At 40.2% G+C, this 25,798-nt stretch overlaps 1 protein-coding gene across 1 annotated transcript in view; it reads left to right on the top strand.

Annotated features, from left to right (window-relative positions):
• KCNMA1 (potassium calcium-activated channel subfamily M alpha 1) overlaps positions 1 to 25,798 on the top strand; it is a 166,238-nt gene that overhangs the window by 133,526 nt on the left and 6,914 nt on the right. Inside the window, exons 12-17 of the mRNA XM_018558162.1 lie at positions 5,676 to 5,789; positions 13,860 to 13,943; positions 15,283 to 15,413; positions 18,857 to 19,051; positions 19,690 to 19,808; positions 20,006 to 20,230. Coding sequence (XP_018413664.1) covers positions 5,676 to 5,789; positions 13,860 to 13,943; positions 15,283 to 15,413; positions 18,857 to 19,051; positions 19,690 to 19,808; positions 20,006 to 20,230 — 868 coding nt within the window. The remainder of the gene's footprint in view (positions 1 to 5,675; positions 5,790 to 13,859; positions 13,944 to 15,282; positions 15,414 to 18,856; positions 19,052 to 19,689; positions 19,809 to 20,005; positions 20,231 to 25,798) is intronic.

Raw genomic sequence — 25,798 nt, 5'->3', positions numbered from 1 at the left:
GCAGGTTTTTTTTTTTCTGTCCTACGGCGGCTCCCGATGTCAGAAAAAAAAAACGATCGCAGGGAAAGGTTTACTCAAAGCAGAGTAAACCTTTCCGGGAGAAAGTGCTTCTCCCCCGGCGGCTGGGAGACTCCCGGCGACCCCTGTCAAATCGTCATTCGAACCTCGATGGGGTCGCGACCCACAGGTTGAGAACCGTTGCTTTAGAGCAACTGTCTCACAAATGCAAGGTGCAATGGGCATCTTTTGATCACTACACTTATAGAATTCTATGCCTGTGGCTGAAATAAAGTAACTAACCCTTTTCGTACTTAAGAGGACAAGCTGCTCTTACACACATTTTTCTTTGACATAGCGGTAGCTAACAAAACATTACCGATGCTTCCCTCTACCTAAAAGAGCCCATCATCTCTCTACAGACTTCTTAGTGAATCAGATAAGGGCATTATCATTAAGTCAGTGTCATTAACATGTTTCTAATCACTACCTTAATTGACTGGTATATCTCATTATAGTGATTTAATTGCTTCCAGAATCAAACAAGCACAGTGTTTGCTCAGGGTTTTCAAGACCTCTTAAATAATTTGTAAACAAGGTCACGCCTACTGAGAACATGAATCAGGACCCTTGTTTTAAGCATCTTGGTAGCTCAGTGTAAACCTTTTACATTGATTTAGAAAACAGAATGAGAAATTCCCAGTTACACGTCACTCAGGCACCACTAACGTGTCCAATCTTTCTTGGTTAAAGAATGCTCCTTGTAAAAACTCTCTGTGATAGTTATTGTAGCAGTGTCAAGGGAGCCATTCCACTGGCTCGTTTATAGGAATTTAATAGATTAAAAGTCCAGATTGAGCATCACAAAATCACCCTAATCAAGTTTTAATCTGCATAATTTTCCCATAAGCACCATTTCAAAGAATTCAAAGAACTCCTATGTATCATATTGTGGCAGATTCAACCCTTTTGGGATCTGACGTATTTGGCTTTTCTCAGGTAGTCTCTTTTTCTGGAAATTTTTTTGTATAATATTCCTGCCTCTCTTGCAGTTTTCATGAAGGAAATAAGATAAGCACTGATTTATCATGTGGTTCAAAATGGATCTTCAGGGAGGCAACTAAATATAAAATTTAAATACATATATCCAAACTGTTTCACCAACACCACTATTTCCTTTCAGCAGTGTGGTGATACTGATTATTATCCAGTATTGATTCACCTGCCTGACTATGATGTATTGCAGAGGTGTGTAAGTCGTGATAACTTATGCAAATCAAATTTCACATATTTATTTCAGTGTTGTATTATGTTGTTTGTCTGGATTTCTATTTTAAGCTTTTATTTAAAAAAAATTGTAAGGTTTAGTTATTTACAGACCGCATAGTTTTCTCCCTAAATACCTGGAAATGTTTAGTGTTTCTATCCATTGCTATTTAGTAATAGAATCATACCACATTTCAATGCCCAGCTGGTATTTTTTGGATTCATTCTGTCACATCCCTACTTTCTTTTCAATCTATACTTTTTCTGGAGTTGAACTATGCAAAATGCTATATGGATTCCCATAAAGATAAAATGAAGAACAAATACATTTTTCAAAGTTGAAAATTATAATTATTTTTCTTTAGTCATTAAAATCTGTTAGATTGATAACTTAATTTGAATGTTTCATATTATGTCTGGGTGTTTTAAATAGGCAGATCTCATGATCTGACAGTCAGGTCTGTCATTTGATTAACAATGCTGTCTTGACTAAAGAGACTTGCATCAGTCTTCTAAAGAATTTTAAACATTTAATTGCCTTCAAGCCTTTCACCTACTGTCATCGTATTGTATGAGGCAGCCACCAGAGGGCAGCCTGTTTTTAAACATAACTTTTTATAGTAGATTCCTATATAACAAGTAAAATAACTCCTTGTTTATCTAATTATTCTGAAACATCCAAACTTTTGTAGAGGTTTTGCAAAATGGGACCACATCAATAAGTGACATCCAGGAATTACATAATAGTAGTTAACATGTAAGTGCTCTTTATTCTATGATTTGGATACAGTATTGTATAGCACATGAATAACATGACGTCTCAATGAAAAGACCATGATGGTATTCTATTTTAAGCACATATAAATATCACTGGGAAATATTTAAACGGTGGACTTATGGTTTTAAATGACATAGCTTTGCTGCAACCTTAACTATTTCAAGAAGAAAGTGGTCCAGATTTTTCCTTTAGCTGTGCTTTTTTGACTTTTAGTTTTCCTTGATGGATGTGTCTTTGCAAGGCCCTGCATTATACATGTGTTGTTATTCAATAGAATTAGAGGCTTGTGATGTAGCAGAAAAACCAGGGTCTTCATACTGGACATAGTTCACGTTTGTGCCTGGATGGATATGGTAGCTGATAAACACAATTTTATTCTGATCTGTTAAAATATAAAAAAGGAGGTTTACAGGGGCCTGCGATTTAGTGGTTTCTTACTGCCAAACACTTTACACCCTTGTTTCTACTACCCAAACTACAGGAAATACAAACAGGCAAACCAAGTGAGATTTACCAGTGCAAAATGTCTTGAGAAGTTTTAATGTATTATTGGTTACTAAAAATCAGTTATGCTTGTCCAGTCAAAATGAAAAGGCTGGAGGTTAGGGGTAGAGTATATTGGGGTTCTCATTGTTCAGGAATGCTGCCAATTTTTAAATACTGTGTACAGCATTGCAATTTGCTATTTTTGATTCTATAGAGTTGTGCATTATATAAGTTTTTGGATGAATAGTTTGTTCGGAAGGCAGACATGTAAGTTAATTATTTATTTTAACTATGTCATTTTCGTTCATTCCATAAACATGACATACCTTGATTTTGTTATGCAGACAGTATATAGGTAATCCTATTATTAATGAATGATCAGATATTTAGAAGAACCCATATAATCACGAACAGCAAGCCAATTTCTAAATACTCAGCAGAAATGATTGTATGTTAAAGAAGGAGATGTCCTATTTCTATATTGTAAACTCCCTACCCATTATTGAAATGAATATGGTTCTATAACCTATTGAACTGCAAAAAAATGTCTTCTAAACCATAAATATTTAATGCTTTGATGATTTTTCGGTTCACTTATAGACTATGTTCTGCTTTTCTTATTCTACATACTGTGTGTGTGTGTGTGTGTATATATATATATATATATCTCCAAGCTCACTCCTGTGATGGACTTAGTGGTGCATTATGGTTTTGTGCTGCCCTAGGTAAGCACAAACTCGGACACCCCCCTAATTGAATTGGTATCGTTGCATCACTATATATATAATATTTCCCAGCACACTTACCAGCTAGCCTAGCCTGCAAAAAAAGCTTACACTGTCTCACATCCTGTGTTAAAGACAGAGGTTTTAGTTGCACAACTTGAAACATATGTGGAAGCCACACTGCCTCTTCAAGGCTCCTCTGTGTAGTCTGGTCCTAACTCTAATCTAGGACAGCCTCCATATATAGCAAAATAAAAACTGGGTGCAGGTATGCCTGGAGGCAGCACATTCCTCCCTAAAGGCACAGGGACACACCAGAAGCTCAGCATATAACAATGGCAGCTGAATCCCCCCAGTGTATCCCCACACCAAATCCCACAATGAAGCAAAGGGCAACTGCACTCATCAATGTTTGACTAGCTTTTAAAGTAAGATGCACATGGAAGGGCGTTACACAGTACAAACACAAACATTTCCCAGTGCATTTCCCAGCTACCCTGCAAAAAAAAAAACGCCCCAAGCTCGCTCCAGTGATAGAATTCAATCTTAGATACAAATTAGTATACTAAATGTGAGATTGTAGTCCATCATTGGAGTGAGTTCCCATTTTTTTTAACTTTACTTTTAGGGGCTTCTGGGAAATATTACCCCTGATATTTTCCTTTTAAAATAGAAAAAGAGATTGAGAACACAGAGTCCTCAATCTCTTTTTCTGCAGCCCCTGTTATAAATGAACAGAAATCCTCTATACTGAGTGCTCCTGTTCATTCATAACTTGTGGACATAGTGTGTTTACTATATCCACAATCACGAATGAACAGGAAGTGATGTAGATCACTTCCCATGCAGTGTGTTGAGTGTTTGTACATGCTCTCCATCCTGGATCAGCTGTCACAGGCTGAGCGAGCGGTGCGGGGAGGAGATCTCGATCTGACAGCTGACTCCTACCCCGCAGCAACGACCGGCCTCCTGTGACAGCATTGAGAGCTCCACCCACACACCGCTCTCCTGATCTTTCACAAGAGACTGAGCGGTGCTGGGAGGAGAGACGCCAGCCACTCACAGCGCTCTTCTCTTGCATCGCTCGGCTTCATTTCACAGGTTCTCTCCTCCCCGCTGGGACACAGAGCAGTACCAAGCGGGGAGGAGAGAAAGCATGGATGTGATGCACCGCTATTTTTCCATTTTCGTACGATACGTTTTGGCGTCCGAAATATTGGTGCATCGTTAGTAAAAACTTACCTGTGTCTCCACCGCTCGCTCCCCTCTGAAGCTTCTCGAACGGCCATGCAGGATGATGGGGCGGGTGCATGCGCAGCAGAGATCTTCGGTGGGGAGAAGAGAGACACCGTGGAGCTGAATGCACGCAGCCGGGAGCGTGCACGTCGGACAGATACCGTGGGACAGGAAGAGACAAGAGTCTGCACTGGGTCAGAGACCGGCACCAGCGCTGGAGGGATTGCTGAATACAAGTGAAAGGAAGAAGATGATCGGATCCAGAGGCATCCTTTAAGTTTAGTCCTTAAAGCAGCATGGGTGTAGGAAAAAATTTGTGACTTTAATCTCACTTTAAAGCATACTAGGGGGAATTTATCAAAACTGGAGCAGACAAAATATGAAGCAGATTTGCAACCAATCAGCTTCTCTCTATCGTTTTCATATCCCAACATAGCAAACTGAAGAGAGATGCTGATTGGTTGCCCTGGGCAACTGCTCCAGTTTTGATAAATTCCCTTCACTGTATCTAAACCCCCAAACCACAATTTAATACAATGCAGCTTACTAGTCCTTTGGATGTGATGTCTACAATAATTTACTTTTTGTAAGGGTTTTTTTCTTTATTTTCACCTGGTAATCCTGAATATAACAAACATCTTGTCCCTGGGTAACTATGCTCACTCATCCACTGTATCTACAGAGCGAGCCATGGTTGTCAGCCAGCCTGGACTACAAACTGTCTGCCTTTGTTCAACATCATTACATTGGGGATGAAGAGATCAGTAGTTTACAGGCAGAAAAAAATGATGACAAGGACACTGCATTTCTGGCAAGTTCACTGGAAATGTCTGGAAAAGTCTGAAAAATGAATTTTTGTTTTTGGGTTGTTGAATTTGTCAAATAACAAATGGTGACTAAAAGAGGAATTTAAGACAGCACATTCAATAAGTCAGCAAATTGCTAATGCTATTGGGTCTTTCTGGGAAAGCAATCAAGGTTAAAAAAAATCAAAATCCAATATGGTGGATCACTAGTTTCCCCAGGAGTGATTGTTGAGGGGTGTCCAGCATTACATAACACAAGGATCATAAGCTGTGTTTGCTTCTGATTATTTTGTGTATATATACAAATATACTATTCCTTCTTCGCTATCACAAGGTATTTATTCAGTTATTCATATTTGTGTTTCCTATGTTTACTTCAAGGTTTTACTCCACCTGGGATGGACCGTTCTTCCCCTGACAACAGTCCAATGCATGGTCTAGCAAGACAGGCTTCTATTACAACAGGGGCCAACATGCCCATCATAACTGAGCTTGGTAAGTAACATTGTTATTATGTTTTATACAAAACAACAGATGTGCATGGATATCAGTATTCCTCCATCAGCCCAATTAATGTTTGCTGCATTTCATAGATTAGTTTTAGAATTATGTTTGGTTAAGTGATAAGAGATGTAAAGTAGTTGATCCTGCCTGGTGTCATATACATGGTAAGGCCTATGTATAAAAGGATGAATAAATATACCTTTTATAATAAGCAATCGGTGCACTGCACAGTTTTGTCTCACTGGTAGAGATGTGTTTACTATCAGTTTACAGTCTATGTGAAAAATTCTCCTGCAATGTCCACTCCTATCCTCAGAAGGAACGATCAGCAATATGCAGGCAAGTTATAATAGAACTAAGACTCGTACAAACACTTAAGCTTTAGAGAGTATAATACAGCAAGAGTGACACGTTTATAGTAAAACCCTTGCAATACCTGTTTTATAGATTTGAACAGAGCAGGGATTGGTTAGATTTATACTGCTGTCCGATCTATACCTCTATGTGTGTCTCCACTGGGAAAGATAATTGTCACAAGAACAGGAGTAGAGGGGAGATTTAAAAATAGGGGCACCTGTTCCAGTGACGGCCATTAAAGGTGGGCGTTTCACTCACTTTAGGACAAAAAGTCAACAGAAAAATATCCCCAGTGGGGACACAGTAGTAAAAAAAATAAATTAAGGGATCTACCCCTTCCCTACTCTATCTAAAACCGATCTATGCTCTTCACTGGTACCACATTGATATTATTCCCCTTTATTCGTTTATCAATAGTCAATTAGCCCGACTTTGTTTCTGTTTTTAAAGGGAACCGGTCAGACATCTTAAACTTTTAAAGGAAACATGCTGCCTAAGAGAAGACACTACAAAATGCCACGCATTCTCTCGTACAAGGAAAGTGCTTTAGTCAGGCCAGTAGGTTCAATTTTAGGAATGGAAGAAAGCTGGGCTTGGCCAAAAGTCAGGAACATTACATCCATTAGCAAAGTGAAACAAAATCAGAGAATGGTAGAGATGAGTTTTTGTGGCCATCTTGAATATAAACAGGCATCTTTCATTATTGTAAAACCAGTCGCAGATGTGGATGCATTTGTTGGTACCCGTCTGCAAAAAAAGCCACAATTTTCTCTGAAATAACTTGAAATTGACAAAAATAATTGGCAGCCATCATTGTTTATTTTATATTTAGTCAAATCAGATGTGGCTTTGATTCAACAGAATATTTTAAATAATAAAACATCTGAAAATGGCATGGACAAAAATTATGGGACCCTTAACTAATATTTCGTTGCATAACCTTTAGAGGCAATCACTTCAAATTAGTGATTTATGTATCTGTCTTTAGATCAGGGCTCAATGAAGGCCAAACTTTTGTTCTTAGCCATTTATGGGTGCTTTTAGCTATGTGTTTTGAGCGATGATACTGTTGTAGGACCTATGACCTGTGACTGAGACACATTTCTGAAACTGGGCAGTAAATTTCACTCCAGAATTCCTTGGTAGTGTTGAGATTTAATTGTGCCCTGCACATATTCAACCCCCCCCCCCAGCTTTTCCAGATGCAGCATAGCAACCCCAAAACATAAATGAGCCTCCTCCATGTTTCACAGTAGGTATGGTGGGTGTTCTTTTCTTTGAAATCTTATTTTTGTTTGTAATGATAGCTGGTGGCTTGCCAAAACAACCTCCAGTTTTTCCTCCAAAGGACATTCTCCTGGAAACATTGTGGCTGGTCAATATGCATTTTAGCAATTCCTAGACTGTTTGTTTTTTTTCTGTTTTTTTTTTTCAACAATGGCGTTCCTCGACAGATACTTGACCATTGACTACTCTCCCATGGACCTTAAACTTAATAATATTTGCAAAAAAGCACAAAAAGGTGCGCCTTTCCTGGTGCAGATTTGTTTATTCCAATAAACAGGCATAAAAAGTGAACTGACAGGTGCTCACAAGACTGAAGTAAAAACGAGCTGCAGAAAAAGGATCCGTGCAGTGCGTCCTGTGTGTGAATCACTGAGGTGTCGACGCGTTTCCGGGGCACGCCCCCTTCGTCAGGACGTGATACCAGTCTCCTCCCTGCTGTGACTAAAGAAGGGGCAGCTGGGGCGTGATTGGACCGGGCAATAGATGCTGATAGGACATCACCGTATGGTGGGTGGTGTCCAGTTTGGTGATGGGCAGGCTGTACAAGCCTTAAATCTGACACCTAACTCGCGGCCAATCGGATTATATATATATATATATATATATATATCAAATGCAAATTAGAACTGCATGAATGAATGAAGGGTGTGTAATAAATGCGAGTGTGAGAGAGCATAAAACCATAAGAATGTATGTATATCTAGCATGGGAAAGTAATGTGCAAGAGCTATAATGGGCATACAGAAGGAGATGGGGCTGATGGGAATAAAGGATGAAAATATGTACCGATCCTTCGACTGTGGATGGTGATGGCGGAGGATCAGGATCACGAACTGGAATAGATTAATAATGGGGTCAAAGTGAAGAGGCCAATTCAAGACCCTCATTGAGACCTGAGGGATGGAGGCTATTAAGAGAATTAATCCAAAAGGCTTCTCTTTGGCAAAGTTTTTTGAATCTGAGGCCTTCATCAGAATTGTCAGGGATCATCTCAATCCCGAAAACCTTCAGTCCTTCCGGATTAGATTTGTGAGCCTCAAGAAAATGTCGTGGGATCGAATGGTCATCTGCTTTTTTCAGAATTTTTCTTTTGTGCTCTCCAAATCTAATCCTAAGGGTTCTTGTTGTGCGCCCCACGTACAGCTTGCCACAAGGGCAAATAATGCCATAAATAACGTAACGCGACGCACAATTGATAAATTGTTTGATGGGAAACGTCTGCCCCCCACAGTAGGAAATGTCTTTTTTCCTGTGCCACAAAAAAGGACAGGCACCACAGCTATGAACATTACATTTATAGCACCCCATTTGTCCAAAGAGTCCTTTACCTAAATTAGTTGTTTTGGTGGATTTTAGTCTGCTGGGGGCTATTAAACTGCAAAGGTCTTTTAGGTTTTTTATAAATTATATTTGGAAAGTTCGGAAGGGAATGTTTCAATATCGGGTCTTCTTTGAGTATACGCCAGTGGTTTTTCAGGATTTTTGAAATCCGAAACGCTCCATCATTGAACTGTGTACAGAAATGTATTCTGTACAAGTTCTTGTTGGTCCGTACTTTTTTGGGGATAGTCACAAGATGTTTTCTGTAGGCATCCTCAATTAACTGGGCCTCATATCCCTTATCTAGAAACTTCTTAGTAAGTGTCGCCCCCAAGGACTGATAGTCGAGGTTAGATGTACAAGTTTTTCTTAGTCTGCCAACTGTCCATCAGGAACATTTCTAATCCACTGGGATGGATCTGGGATGATACCTGTCTCATCTACTCCTAGCTCTAGATCTAGAAACACCACATTTTTGTCATCAATAACAAAAGTAAAATCTAATTTAAAGTGATTACTTTTACAATATTCCACAAAGGATAAGAATTCATCATCTGTGCCGTCCCAAATAATAATGATGTCGTCTATATATCTGTCGAATAAAACCAACTTGGATCCAAATGGGTTATAAGACCAGATATGACATTTCTCCCAGAATCCCATAAGTAAGTTGGCATAACAGGTTGCAAAACTAGCTCCCATGGCGGTGCACTTTAATTGAATGTAGAAAGTGTCAAGAAACATAAAATAATTATGCGTCAGAACAAATTCAATGGCTTCAAGGATAAAGGTGGCCTGACCAGAATTAAAATCCCCCGATTTGGCCATGAAATGTTGGACCGCTTGAAGGCCGAATTGGTGCTCGATGGAGGTATATAAGGAGGCTACATCCAACGAAGCCCAACGGTAACCTTCTTCCATCGGTAATGTTTTAAAAATAGACAAATCTGTTCTCCTCAAAGGTCTCAGTTTCACCCCCAATTCTGCACCTAACGAATTTATATATAATGTGGTATGTGCCGAGTAGTGATTCCAGTCTCCCGTCCCTCCGTTTCGGTTACCCCTTTCCCCCTGTGAATCTACACAGGGCTGATAGCAGCTTTCTGTCCCTATGGACTGGGACATCTCATCAATGACATAATTAATGTCTGTATAGCCTTCGGTTTTACACAGCTCCGATTGGCCGCGAGTTATGTGTCAGATTTAAGGCATGTACAGCCTGCCCATCACCAACCTGGACACCACCCACCATACGCTGATGTCCCATCAGCATCTATTGCCCGGTCCAATCACGCCCCAGCTGCCCCTTCTTTAGTCACAGCAGGGAGGAGACTGTTATCACGTCCTGATGAAGGGGGCGACACCTCAGTAATTCACACACAGGACGCACTGTATGGATCCTTTTACTGCTCCGGTTTTATTGTTCTGCAGCTCGTTTTTACTTCAGTCTTGTGAGTACATATGCTCAGTACTCCTTCCTTGTGAGGGATAAGGATTGCCCTTGGCGCTTCTAAACAAAAAACTTTTCATTAATAATATTTGCATTCGTAGTCACAGGAACAGCTGATTGGAGATGATCTCATAGCCTTTTCCCTCGGCATGCTGGTTTAGAATTTTCTTTCTGATCACCTCAGAAAACTCTCTCCGTTGCTTTCTATGGTACATATTCAGTGTGGTGCACATGATGATAGCAAACAGCAGAGTAACTATTTTTCGCTATTTAAACAGGCTGAATGACTAGTTACAGTATTGAAGACCTGTGTAATACTAATTAGAGAAAACTGAAATATCAATAAAATCCAATTCTAAATAATCTTTTCTAGGGGTACCAAAAAATTGTCCATGCTGTTTTAGAATATCTTTGTGGAGCAAGCTATAATTTATCTCTTTTCACACTTTCTTTATTTTACTCTATGAAATACCAAAGGCATGCAGGTATACAGGAGACTATTGCTTTTCATTTTATCCTATTTAAGAGGAATGAATCATTGTTCCAATAAGTTGTAAGGATACCAACAAGCATCTTACATAGGTGTTTTAAACAATCGTACATGGGTTTTTTTTTGGTCTTGGGAGTGTGTCAATTGTCCAGCCTGACATCTGTGATTGGTTAGGCACACTTACAGTGAACCTGTGCATGCAAGACTAAGCAAGAAGTCCACTTGACTGATGCCCTTCCCAGCTGCACATAGGCACCTACACTTCACACCCCTGCTGCTTTATTTTGCTGCTTGGAAAAAAAAGTCCTGTGTAAGCTCCAGGTCGTGATATGGATCTTACACAGGCCTGAGAATTCTATCTCAGCCCCCTTGTGACAGACCTAGGTGCTTGCAGCAAGTGAGAGTTGTAGTTAGGTGAAACTGTTGCTTTCCACTACATGTGTACAGCACAGGTTCACTTCATAGGCAACCGATACTGGGAAAAATGTTGTGGCAACCATTGCTGACTTTTCCTTACAGAAAATGCTGCTTTTCTGTAGAGTCTAGCTTTAGAGTTTTAGCTTGCACCAGATTTTCAGAAAGATGTCCACAATGGCAGATTGTTGGAGTAGTTTTGAGGCTTGAAAAAGAGGTTAACCCTCGAAACGCGTAGCCAGCCACTGGAGACACCCGACAGTCACAGACTTTGGGATCCACCCCGTCACAGGGCGTTCCCCAGCCGGGTATAGCTCCTCCCACTCTGTCTCCGTCCCTGACCGACGCGGCCCGGCCAGCCGAGAACGCGGACGGCCATACTGACACGCACCCCCAACAGACCAACCTCTTATACCACCGGGGACACCACCGGGTCTCGGCGACCCAGGATCTGTCTAATGAGGGCGCCGCACAGACCACAGAGAAGCTTCCAACTGTAAGTCAGCTTGCTTTAACAGTACGGCATTCACCCAGTTCTTACATACCAAGATCCACCAGCTTCCCCCATCGCATAGATCCACTAGATCCACTCCGTTCACATCACTCCTGGTAGTTGCGCAAAATGTGCAAAACGCGCATAAACAAGCAAATAACCGCAAGCTCAGCGCATGCGTACAAATGCGCAAAAACATTGCCGCCTAGGTGTTAACCAGGCCTGAAAACAAATGTAAAAAAAAAATACATTGGAGAGGAATAGAAAACAACCACTTCTGAGAAAATAGATCAAGGAACAGCCATATACTAAATACTGTACATATTAAAGGAGCTGGGGGGGAGAGGAAGGAAGGAGAAGGGAAGAGTAGAAGGGGGGATGCAAGGGTAAAGAGGATGAAAGGAAAGGTTGTACAAAAGGAAGGAAAGGAGGAAAAAGAGAAGGGAATAGGTAAGTGAAGAAGAAAAAAAACAGAACATATCAATCCATAATAGCAGGTAACATCCCAATTAAAATTAATTCCCTTGGGTATTCTAGTCTCTAAATTGAAGATCCAATATACTTCTCTTGTACATAGTAAGTCAAAATTATCGACCCCCCTCACCCCCACCCCCAGCAGGGTTTCTAACCTTCTCTAAAATGTCTACTCTAAGGAAGTCTACATTAAAACCATGATGATCTACAAAATGAAGTGCTACACTTGTATTTTTGTTGGTTTTAATATTGGACAAACGATCCCTAAAGAGGTCACATAAAGCATAAATTACATAACTGGTATGATAATTCACCAACTCTTAGCGCACAAACAACCATAAGCAAATGACTGGACAGTATGGGCATCACCAGATGAGGGCAATTTAAACAATGAGTGGGTCAACACCTAAACATTCCCAACCATGTCCAGCCATTTATGCGAATTCCTGTTAGACTGAAATAGCCTGGGAAACAAAAACTACCAATTGTAGGTGCCTTTTTGGTCACAAAAGAAACTCCTTGATTCAGTGTTGCCATGCAATATAGGTCATAACCTGTGTATCATTTTTTTTAAACTTCGAATTCCATACTATAGCCAGTCACTAAGGATACAGAGTAAGTATAACACTTTTTATATTCCCTCCTACTTCTGGTATCAAAGTCTTTAAGATCATCTTTTTTATGCTTTATACATTCATCTTTAATGAATGTTCATGTTTTTAGGAGGGTTCTTGCTACTTATGATACGTTTCTGTTTTTTCTAACTGCCCATAGTATCCCAATATAGCTGTATCTTCATTGTGTGCAGAAATATTTTTATTGTAAATTTTGTAACTAGAAGGTTTTGAACAAAAGAAGTTTATTTTGTATTGTATATAACACTTCCCTCCCCCGGAGTCTGCTGTGTGTTATGTGCTGACTTTTCAGGATCGTACGTCATTATTGTACAGCTTCCTGTTTCCTCCTCTATCTGCTAGCATGGTTGAGCTCCTTAGCTGGCCCCTGGAGTTCCAGTGGCAGGGGAAGCAGATGAGGGTATTGAGCGGTGACATCTTTTTCCCTTAATGGCAGCAAATCCCAATTTTTACCTGGAGCATATACAATGTAGCTATAATGTGACTACGCCGTTCACAGTTTACCTAGTGTGACAAAAATTATTTTCTTTATCTTTAAAAATGAATTTATGCAACTAAAACATTGTATAATTTATAAATAGAGGTAAGCTGGAAATCAATGCAGGTAAAGTGTGAATGTGTGGACATTTGCACCTTGCACCAGGATTCTGCAGGATGGTGTAGGCAGTGCCTTCCTATATTTGCTTCTGCTACTCCATTTTCAAGTACGTACAATGATCATTCTGTACATGACATCTGATACGAATCTGATAAGAATGATGCAAATGTAGTTAGAGTGCTGCAGTTCTAGATAATATTTACACATAGTTTTTGTGCACATTGAGCAACATGGCACATCCAGTAAGTTAGGATCCAACATCTTTTAAGTGGCTTTTATTAAGAGATTATCTGCTTTAAATTGCCAGTCACCTCTAACATAAATATGCAATGTTTTCTATTGCATATGTGAATATGTAGCATCTTAGTATATTGTGTCACACAACTATGAATATGTTTGAGATACATCTGTCCTCGGTCCTGTACCTCCTATCTGTCTCTATCCTGTCTCATTCCTGGAGCTGCCTTATTGCCTCACCCTCTTTCTGTCTTTTCTCTTTAAACCTCTCCTGCCTTATCCCCATCTAACACTACCACCATTCAGCTAAGCCTGGCAAACTGCTGCCTTTGATTTCATTCAGTCAGGAAAAAACCAGTGGAACTCAATTACCAATAATTACAGAGTTGGGTAAGGAGAAGCCCCTCTTCTTTCTTTACCTTTTTGTCACTGTGGTAATTATATGGCTGGCCCACTGAGAGGCGCAACCAGCAAACACAGTTCAAAAAAAAGAAACTCTGTGTGTTCAGGCCAACCACTTGATGGAATCCATCCTTATTACTTTAAAATGTACTTTGGAGGATTGAATCATTTGAACTCCCCTTAATTATTTTAAATGGTAAACTTCTTGTGTCCCCTTCCCACAATGCAATTTTCTTTTCATTTAAAAGCATATGATCAGCCATCTATCATGGATATCATGGAAGGAAAATCACTGGTATGAAAAAGTTCTTTCTGGGGAGTTCATATGATGAGGTCTAATGCACATACAAATGCATTGTGCTCTGTTGTTGGACTGGTTGCACCCCTACACCGCATTTGTACTGTACATATTGTTTTGTATTTAAGTTAATTCTTTTTATTTACCATTCTGTGTTTTAAGTGCTTTCCTTTTTGACTTTGCGAGGGACAGTACCTCACTACATTATCATGCAGTGCTTTTGGTTTTGGCTGCTTCTGTTTTGTACCTTGTGTGTGTGGCTCTAGTTTTTAAGTGAAACTGGTTTGCATCTTCTGTAACGATTTTCTGTTCATGGTTCTCACGCCAACATCAGTATGACTTTGATCACAATAACCTCTGATACAGAATCTTTTCTTATAACGGAGCTGATACTTAGCTGCCTCCAGCTCCTGTTTGTCTGTCAGTATGATTGGCTGTTCAGACAAGGGAGACATGATTCAAAAGGCAAAAACCGAAGACTCCACATGCCTTGCAGCCTTTTCCTAGTGTTTGTTTCTCATTTCTGACTTCTCTGGAGTGATCAAGCTCTTGGGTTATTGAAGAGCAGATAGATTCTGATTTTCTTGGGGGCAGTGGGAGGTTTAGAGATATACGGGATAGAAAGAACTTCAGAAATACAGGCAGCAGGATAAATCCACTGTGCACACCTATTTGGCCCATTCTTTTTTGCCTCTGCAAAGCTTTGCTACCCATTTGATTTATGGCTGTTTGCATATTTACAATACCCTTGAGTTTATCTCAGGCATTTTGGCATAAACAATATATTTGTTTTGCTTTAAGTAGACGTGTTCTTCGTAACCTGTTTCGTTTTGGCAGAGCTGATTTAAACTTTTGGCTGACTTTTGTGTAGTATCAATAAGAGAATAACAGCCCCCACTGTGAGCTCACCAGAAGCCAGCATGTACAAGTAGCAATGTAGCAATGTTCATTAGTAAGTGGGGTATGATCAGCAAAAGTATAACCTCTTCTGTATTCTAGAGCTAATGACTTTGTGTTTGTGGTTTACAGTGAATGATTCCAATGTTCAGTTTCTGGATCAAGATGATGATGATGACCCAGACACTGAGCTCTATCTGACCCAGCCTTTTGCCTGTGGAACTGCCTTTGCTGTAAGCGTGTTGGACTCACTCATGAGTGCAGTAAGTGATTTTCTTAAAAATAACTGTTCCTGTATTATTAAAGAACACTTTGTGTCTATTAACTAATGAAGTCAGCTTTTGTGGGATGGATAGATATTGATTAAGTTGCATAAGAATGCTGGAATTGGTGACATCACCAATGTGCTCCATCACTATGTGACAACAGTACCTAAAAACTACAACCTGAATTCCCAAAAAAGTTGGAACACTGTGTAAAATCTACATAAAAAACCAGAATGCAATGATTTGCAAATCTCATAAACCCATATTTTATTCTAAATAGAAAAACAGAAACCATATCAAATGTTTAAACTGAGAAAATGTATCATTTTAAAGGAGAACTATGGGGTTAGGGCTTTTCCCCATAGTTCTCCTAAGGGCGTCCTCCCGTCACCCTAAGCTCAGTATACCGCGAGCTACAGCTCGCGGTATACTGAGACGCCGAAGCTGAGGCAAAGCCAGCTGTACCCGCCCCCTCCCCCGTCCGTTCTGCCAGTCAGCGCTGGAGGATCGGAGTGGGGAGCGGGGAACCCAGTCCCTCCCCTGTCACGGCTCTCTGCCGTGACGGGATCGAGAAGTGAGCGAACGCCGGTATTTGTTCGCTCACTTCTCGATCTACTGAGCCGACCGGTGATAGTTTCATTGTCACAGGTCGGCTAGAACTATGAGGATGAGTGAAAATGACTCACCTCATAGTTCTTCTTTAAGGAAAAGAGAAGGTACTTTTTAAATTGATGGTAGCAACACGTCTCAAAAAAGTTCAGACAGGGCCATGTGTACCAGAGTGTAATATACCCTCTTCTTTTACACTCTGTAAACGTCTGAAAACTGAGGAGACATTGTCTGGAAAACCTTGATATATCTTTCAGCATTAATGGTGCCTTTTCAGATGTGCAAGCTGCCCATTCCATATGCACTAATGCATAGTGGATATTGTTTTTCCAGAATTTTTTTTACAAATTTATGCCTGTTTTAATGCCGTGCCATCTGCGTTTTGGCCTTGTCCCTTGCTCACAGAGATTTCTCCAGATTCTCAGAATCTTTTGATGATATTATGTACTATAGACGATGATATATTTAAAGTATTTCCATTTTTTCGTTGAGGAACATTATTCTAAAATTGTTTGACAATTTTTAGACGCAGCTTTCCACATACTGGTGAACCTCTACCCATCTTAAGTTCTGAGACGCTCTGACTCTCTAAGATGCTCTTTTTATACCCAATCATGTAACTGATGTGTTGCCAATTAACCTATTTAATTGCAATAGTTCTTCCAGCTCTTTCTTGTTAGTACCTCTTTGCCAGCTTTTTGTTGCCCTGTGCCAACGTTTTCGAGATGTGTTGCTGCCTTTCTATTTTCTATTGTGAATAAAATATGGATTCATGAGATTTGAAAATCATTGCATTCTGTTTTTATCTGGATTTTACACACACACACCATCCAAACTTTTTTGAAATTGGGGTTGTACTTTTATCTAGTGAGGAAGCTCTCCTTTGCTAAATAACTATTGCCGACACATGCGTTAAATATTATTTATGATGTAATTTCAGCTATTTGACATGACGTGCCAACTGAACTTTACTACAACCTGTCTCAGCATGGTTTGCTCTACGCATGTCATTTGATCCCTTCATAGACTTGTGTAGACTGCAGTAAGCAATGCATGATTCTAATGAAGCAGTCATGTGGCAGTGTGCATGATTAATATTTAAAAAGCATGATGGGCTCAACCGTGCACTGCCAGAATGTCACTTAAATATGAAGCCTTCTACATACCCTAGAGTTTTTTTTTTAAGGACACAAGCCTGTCTACCATTTAGCTGAATGTTTAATTGATACATGTTCTTGTCAGAGCAGCTGAAAGAGTTCTGAAACACCCAAGACCTTAGTTCAGCAAAGGATAATCGGCTGTGACATTAGCAACACAAAAGCAGGCTTCCAAACCAATGCATGTCATGTCTGAAAATTCAATCAACCTTTCACTACAACAATTGTATACCATCATGCCCCTTATTAGGTGATTCATTAGAGGAACACTTTTTTTTTGCACCTGGTCATTTAGAAATCCAGTGCAATATACTAATGTAAATCTGGATTTTTGTGCTTACTGTAAAATATGTTTCTTGGAGTTCATTAAGGAGACACATAGTTCAGATATTTAGAGACAATGCGGTGGATTTAGTCACTGCCAAACAAAACTGCTGTTGGCCAGGCAGGTATAACTTCCCCCCATTCCCAGCATGTTTCAGTTTGTGTTTGTGATCTACTCCTAATACTGCTTTGCTACCAGAGGGGTGGGACATGTTTTCTAAAATGAATTCAAAGAAACATACAATATTTTCTGGTAAGCAAGGGAAAAAACAGTCTATTTTCTTTCTTCTTCATTAAGAGACACAGGATTCAGTTATTTAGAGATAATTGGGACATGCAAAAGCAGTCCAGCTGAGGGCTAAGCAGCACACTGCGAGACCAAACGGGAGTGGAATCCTACCATAAGACCTTCCAAAGGAAGCATTGCCTTAACAAGACTAGATTAAAAAAAGGGGTAAGGGAATGTGGAACAGAGAATTAATTTGGTGTACCCGAGCAGGACAGGTAGCATCACTGCAGGGAAACTGCTACCTGCAAGAATGATGGACCACAACTATTATGTGTCGAACAACTAATCATCCACCATAAATAAAACAGACGGAACAAATCCCTGAACAGGAGAAAGAAGTTGGATCAACAGCTGAGGTGGCCATCAAATAAGAGTGTTTACTTAGGAAGTTTGAACAAAGTTTGTCGCAATCAAAAGCAAACCAGTGAACATTTGGAGGCTGAAATAGAACACTCATAACTCTGGACTTCAGGAAAAGGGAGTTCTGTTATCTGACAGGCCTTTCAGCAGCAGTCCACAACAGATTCTGATCATCTTTGAGGTGTAGAGGATAAAGATTGGGGGTTCTTCTACCCCATCTACAGATCACCTATGTGGAAGTAGGAGCACAGTGTGAAGACCAGCAGGATCAGGAATGCCACTGTCTAGGACATGATGGAAAAGACCCCTTCCCTCAAAGGGTAAGTGAAAAAACGTATCCTCTACATCCTACATGGTATTGTCAAACCTGCTGGTCTGATGTCTAAAATTCCAGATTTGTGCCGTACCTATTAAAACCAACTACAGATTCTTCTCACAGACTGTGTGCCTTATTAAAAATTCAATCTGGTGGTTCTTGTCTTTTTTTTTTAATCATTACAACTTTTTTTATGTTGTGGTACATCAGGTTTTATCTTCAGAGCAAGTTTAGGTACCTGGGACATGAACTCCACAAGTCGATGAAAACGATTGAAAGTTTCTCTGACCCATAACTCATGATGATGTTGATGCTTTCCACAGTTGCATAGTAATGTCTGATGATGAGTGCATTTTTAACATTTTAAAATTTTTCATATTCCTAGACATACTTCAATGACAATATTTTAACGCTGATCAGAACATTGGTGACAGGAGGTGCAACACCAGAGCTAGAGGCCCTTATAGCAGAAGAGAATGCGTTACGAGGAGGGTACAGCACCCCACAAACCCTAGCCAACAGGGATCGCTGCCGAGTAGCCCAGCTGGCATTGTATGATGGTCCATTTGCTGATCTTGGGGTAAGGAAGAGTCAGTCAGGTACAGACCAATTTAATAAACTTTTTCTAATTCTCTTTTGAGACGGTGGCTGTCTGTGGGCCTCCCAAGAATGAGATCATCATCCAGTCCATGCAAAAACAGCTTGATTGTGCAGATGCCATCTCATATCTTTTGGTAGTGTAATAATAACAGGCAGAAGGAAAACCACTGTGTTCCACCAACAAGATCAATTTAAACCAAAAAATCTTCATTCCAAAAAACTAAACTTTGTCAAATGAGATTTGTGTGCATTTTAATTACAATAAAATTTGAAGAGGTGGCCAGACAGTACTGTCCCCCCAAACCACAAATGATATACATAAAGCACAAAACAACATATTTTGCTGTGCAAGCTTTGACAGCTTGGTAAATCAAAGTTTAAAAGCTGATTGCTGTGCTCCAGTTAAGACATAGTTGAGTTTGTCTGAGACACGTTTTATTAATTACTCAGAGGGCATCTGTTGATGTTGAAAGGTTTCAGAGGAGTGTTATTATTTTAAATATACAATAAAGCAGAATTACTGCTTAGTCACAATGGAAATGAAGAGGCACCTTGAACAGATATATAACCGATTGCTCAACTGATATGTAGACTTATGCATATTCTTACTTTCTGCAGGATGGTGGATGTTATGGGGATTTGTACTGCAAAGCTCTGAAAACATACAACATGTTATGCTTTGGCATATATCGGCTACGTGATGCACACTTAAGTACACCAAGTCAGTGTACAAAAAGGTAAGTAGAGATATTGGATAAGATTACAATAAAATTATTTTCTTGTTCTGCTATGTACTGGTGTCTTTTTTTATGAACAAATAGTAGTAGTGAAGTGTTCTTGTACACCTAACAATTTGGATAGTTCATGTTTTATATTGGCTGTTAATTGATCTCTCACTTCATGTCAGCTAGAGAAATCTGCTCTTGTCTTCCAGGTATGTTATCACAAATCCTCCTTATGAATTTGAGATGGTGCCCACTGACCTCATCTTCTGCCTGATGCAGTTCGACCACAATGCCAGCCAGTCTCGTGCCAGCCTCTCTCACTCCTCGCACTCTTCACACTCCTCAAGCAAAAAGAGCTCATCTGTTCACTCCATCCCAGCTTCAGCTAACCGCCAGAACCGTGCAAAAGCTCGTGACGCCCGTGACAAACAGAAGTACGTGCAGGAAGACAGACTGTAAATGGGGCCATGGTGGGGGAGGGGAGGGTGAGAAGATGCATTCATGATGGTACTGCTATGAATGAATGATTCTCATTGACCCCTTTGTAGAGCAATATTAACAGACCAGCAAAGGGGCTAATGATCTAATTATAACAACAATTTTCTATGCATTTGCTCAACACTACATAACTGCACAGGGTAAGAAAAAAAACTATAAAAGCAGAAAAATACTTGGAACCCAGGACACCTTGAATTCTAGTTATTAGTTGTTTATATGCCCCAGAAACCCATACACACAACAGTGTGCAGTTTAAAGGGCTAGTATTAAGAGGCCGGTCTTCTAGACTAAAGAGGGGGGTTGTTATGGAATAGCCAAAGAGAAAAAACATGTTATAGAATATGCCACAGAACTGTTATTGCCATTGTTGACAGCCTACATCAATATGGCAAAAACTTAAATTCAGTTGTGACGTGTTACTATGTTTCCCATATGTATGTCCATCCCCTACTGCATTCATGTGACTATTGCCGCTCTCCTCCCTGCCTCATGCACATTGTCCTTCCTCATGTGTTTTGGTCATGAGTGCATGGCATTCTTTGTTACCTGAGATACATAGTGTGATGTTATATCTCAAGTCCAAAAGTCAGGTGTGGGCACCTTTGCAACAGGCAGTATCCTACACTGCCTGCTTATTTCTGACCCTCCCTGGGGTTGAGAAGAAGTATAATAAGACCTGTCAGAAGCATTTAAACATAGGTGGCCCCATGCAGGGCTTGGGACTCAGGGATCTGTGTACATACAGAAGAACCTAACCTCATTCCAGCTATGCTAAAAGTATAACTACATGTGTGTCCAGCAGAAAGGATTTATTTGGAGCTGAAACCAAACAGTATTACATAAACCTTCATCTAACAAAGATAAATAAATGTATCCCAATTCCAGGAACTGTAAATGCTGTAAACAGAACAAAGACACTTAAGTGCCAGTCTAGAGACCGTTTTTGTGGAACAGATAACACAGATAACACTTGTATGTTAAAAGAAGACTGAAATACTAATTTGTCTCTTAATGGCTTACATGACCTTTATTTATTTGTGTGTCCCATTTCTTATTGTACAAGTAACAAAACCATAATAAGCAGCGGTTCTCAACCCTCTTAGAATCTTGGACCGTTTCACAACTTTTTTGTTTAAGGTTCAAGGGCTGCCTTCAGTATAGCAAGTTTCTTGGCTGTTTAACACAACATTTCATCAGCATAACATAAAATCTGTGTGATGATAATTACCAGAATAAAAAAAATTAAGCATTTTATCATTTCTGTTTATAATTATTTTTCTTTGCTGGGTAATCACAGGTGGAAGTCAGTTGGTCTGTTAAGGGGCAGTGGCCCAAGGATTAATTGTTATCAGCACTCTGAATTTTATAGGTCTTGTTAGTTTCATGAAATGGCTTATAGAGCCGGAAATACCTAGCTGAGGTTGCCATAGAAGATATCATTCTTGGTACTGGTATTTTTGACAACTAGGCTGAGCAGTTTGAAACATGTCTTGAGGTTTGAGTGATTAGTTTTAGTAAGTAGACTTGAAAAGGGTGTACTCTACTGCATGTGCTAATGATGTTTATTAGATAAAAAGAGAGGAGAGAAATGTTGGTTTCATTTATCCTCCAATACTTTATTAGGTAGACTTCGCCAGGAAAAAGCTCTAATAATTCTCATCAAGGGGAAACTACAATCTGTTCCACAAGAATCTGGTACTCAGTTTGTCCTACTGGGCTAATCTGAAGCATACATAGCACATACTGTAATATTAGTTATGGCATCATAGCTAAGATGAAATTTCTAATGGGTGACTAATCTTCTCCCTTTAACTAACGTATTTGTTATGTTAACAATAATCGGTCATCAACAATCAAGTGCCTGCAGATGGCTGAATCCCTTGTTGTGCTGGCGGAAAATACTTTATCTGCGCATGACAAATCTTGCCTGCCTCTTCCTGCCTCCTACACATTCCTATTGGCCAGTGAGGCAGCCCATCATGGTGATGGAATAATAGGAATATATGAGGGGCAGGGGGTAGCAAAAGTTGTCTGTTTTGTTCCTATTTAGTTTATAACATGGTGTTCTAGAAACTGTATATAATCTTGTCAAATAAAGCTCCCCATACATTTATGTTAATAATAGATCTTTCCGGTCTCTTGGGCTTCCACTGGAGCCCACTATGTCATCTATGCCTTGCAGAATCAGGCAGGTTTGGGTCTTTCAGACATGGGCAGTGTAAAGACCATTACCTTTTTATGATGACAAAAAAAAACTATCTTCTATAACTTGTGAAAATCAGCAGATTTCAAATTGTTTTCAGGTAGCAGCTCTTTGATTGAGCTGCTGTTCACTGGTAAACTCCAAAAAAGTTCATATAGCTGACCAAAGCCTACCTTAAGCACACATACACAGGCTGGCAAATGTATATTTCTTACCCTTACCTGTGGCTGAAGTATCATATGTTGACTTCTGCCTGGGGCATAGATATGCTAGTAGCATTATCTTACATATATAAGTATATCTAAAGCCAAATTATTTTTTGTAGGTTTAGATAGAGTAGGTAATTATTGAAATCCCTTTCCGGTTTTTATTGCTGTCTGTGTCCCTTGTGGGGAGAGTCATTCCTTTATCTGTCCTATTGGCAATTGGCTCTAGGGTTTGACAGTAATGGGAAATCCAAAAATGTTAGTCATAACTGTTACAAGAATGGAGGGGAAATGGTACAAGAATGGAAAGGAAATTGAGGCATTTGCTCTGGTACTTATTGTTACTGTCTTTCTGTACTGCTGGAAGTCACAACAGATACACTTTCAATATCCTCCTCAGAAAATAAATAAGAGGATATTGCATCCCTAAAATGTTCATCTTCTGCTGTACCTTGGGGTGTCACAACAACAAGCCCTTTCTTTTTAAATCCAGTACATGCTTTCTCTATTTTGTATGTGCTATTGGACTGGAATTACTTCTTTATCTGGGTCTAATACTCATTATAATACACACTCTTTGACAAATGTCTCCAAAGGGATTTACACCCACTGTGACAAGATTTGCTTTCATGACCTGTTTCTTTGTCTGGGACAGTGACTGAAGGGAAATCTACTCAAAATGAAAAGTGTGGTGCGATTTTTATTATGTATGTGCGTGCAGGTGGGGAGCGGGAGAATTAAAAAAAATGTTTTTGCATTTTTTACATTTTTATTTAATTTAGTTATTTTTTAAGCACTTTTTTTTTACTTTGCTATCACATAGGGGGCTGACAAGCCCCCTATGTAATAGCAGACAAGGTGTGACAGGTCCTCTTTATGGAGACATCAGGGGTCTTTCAGACCCCTAATGTCACCAGGGGACCCCAAAGAAGCTGATGAAGCAGATATCTGCTTCACCAATTTTCTGCTCCTGGCTCCAAAAGCTGGAAAATGTAAACAGTGACACCGGAAGTGATGTAATACACATAACATCCAAGTCCAGTGATCGGAGGAGAGATCAGCGGCTAGAAGCCTGCTGATCTCTCTCCGATTGATGCATGGAAACCTGCCATGCCAGTCCCGGGCCCACACGGACCCCTGACATTTCCCTTTTGCAATAGAAAAAGAAATTGAGGACACAGAGTCCTCAATCTCTTTCTCTGCAACCTCAGCACTGAATTAATGGAAAGCACTCAATACAGAGGCTTCCCATTCATTCACAAACTGGAGATAGTAAATATTTACTATCAACCAGTTATGAATGGATAGAAGCCTCTGTGCAGATCAGCTTCTACCCATTTAGAAACTCATGAGTGAGCAGGAAGTGATGGAAAGCACTTCCTGTTCATTCATAACTGGGGCCACATAGTACTGATGGCAGCTATTAATTTACAGGGGACCGTCGGAGGTACCCTTCTGATATAAGTTCATGGTCGCTAAAGCGACCATGAACTTATAGTAGAAGGGCGAAAGCCACCGACATAAGGCTTACTGCCGTGGCCAGCTGCAAGCGGGTGTGTTCCGCCGTAAGCCTTACGTCGTTGGCAGGGAAATAGTTAAATTAATAAAGGGGAAGCAGTGCTTTAAGTCATGGCTATCCTATGCAAAATTGGCAGGGGATCATCAATAGATGCAGTTTAGAGAGAAAATGAGGGATATTTTATCAGTTCTGTCACATAGCAAGGCAATGCTAAACAGGAGCAGTGAGGCATTGGGGTTGATTTGCTAAAGGTATATCAGCTGTTCCCTTTAAAAGGTAATTTAAAAGCTTTGAATTGAAAGATAGAAGTTGATTGGTTGCATTGGGGTACTGCTTCAGATTCTGTTTGCTCCAGTCTCAGAAAATTTAAGTCAATGGGGTTGATTTGCTAATGCAAAACATTTTTTGCTTGCACATGATTGGGTGATGAAAGTCAGCAGAGCTTCACCTCATTCACTAAAATAACAGGGAGCAAAGTGCAATTTCCCTTGCAAAGGGAGCCTTTGTACCTTTAGTAAATCAATCCCAATGTATCTACCTGACTACTTAACGGGAACTGATCTATAAAAGAATTTTGCTGTCAGGTAAAGTTTTTTGGAAAAAAAGTTTGTAAAGTCTCTTCTGTTTTACCTGTTTCCTAGCAATGTTTTTTGTGTGCATATACTGCCTGCGGCACACATGTGCAGTCTATGGAGCTGCACTAAAGATCTGTAAGATGCCAGAAATAGAGCTGGATGACATGTAGGATTATGTAACTTTAGATGTGTGCAGTGGAGTAACCTCATAATTGGGCACCCAATAGCCAATGGGTCTGACACCAGGCCGGAAGAAGACCAAGCGACTTGGGGAGTGCAGACCTGTCAGCAGTGAATGCGGGAGAACCAGAGGGTAAAGCTGGCCATACACTGCTCTATTTTTTTCGTTCAACCAGCAAACCAAACAAAATCAAAATAGAACAGATTCCTCCATCAACACTACAAGTGCAATGATCGAGGAATCCCCGCCATTTCTTTTTGTATCAGACAGCGGCTGCTGGCCACTGTCAGAATACCCCAACAGAGGAGGCAGCTCATTGGTTGCCGACTCTGTACATACGAAGATTTTACGACCAGCTTCGATCAGCTGATCGAGGGATGCAGGCAGAAAGGGTGCCGACAGCGGAACCGGTGGAAATTTGCACACTGTATGGCCACCTTTAGTTTCCATGATGTGGAAGTTTGCTAGTCCCACATTATGACAATTTGCTTTGGGGACCAGTATTCACTGTTGAGGTAAAGTATCAGTCACTTAGGAAGTGTATTGTTTCTAAATAATAGGCCTACTCAAACCTGCATTGTAAGGAGCAGATCGGACCATGACAGACTAGGCCCCACCCCTGCTGGACGAAGCCCCACCCCCAAGCTAGTGAAAAGGAGACAGGAAGGAGCCTCCCTGTCCCTCACTTACTCCTCACCGCTGAGGCTCCGTGACAGGCTACACAGCCGGGAGGCTTTTCCTGCTGGGCAACCTGTTAGATGCCGATCTGAATGGAGAAAAAGCTGTCAGCTTCAGACATTAAGCTGACAGCTTTTTCCTC

Source organism: Nanorana parkeri, unplaced genomic scaffold, assembly GCF_000935625.1.
Source record: "Nanorana parkeri isolate BGI_ZX_2015 unplaced genomic scaffold, ASM93562v1 scaffold322, whole genome shotgun sequence".
In the NCBI taxonomy this organism is placed as follows: Eukaryota; Metazoa; Chordata; class Amphibia; order Anura; family Dicroglossidae; genus Nanorana; species Nanorana parkeri.
The sequence above is the reverse complement of the archived record's forward strand: the minus strand, read 5'-3'. Positions and strand labels throughout refer to the sequence as shown.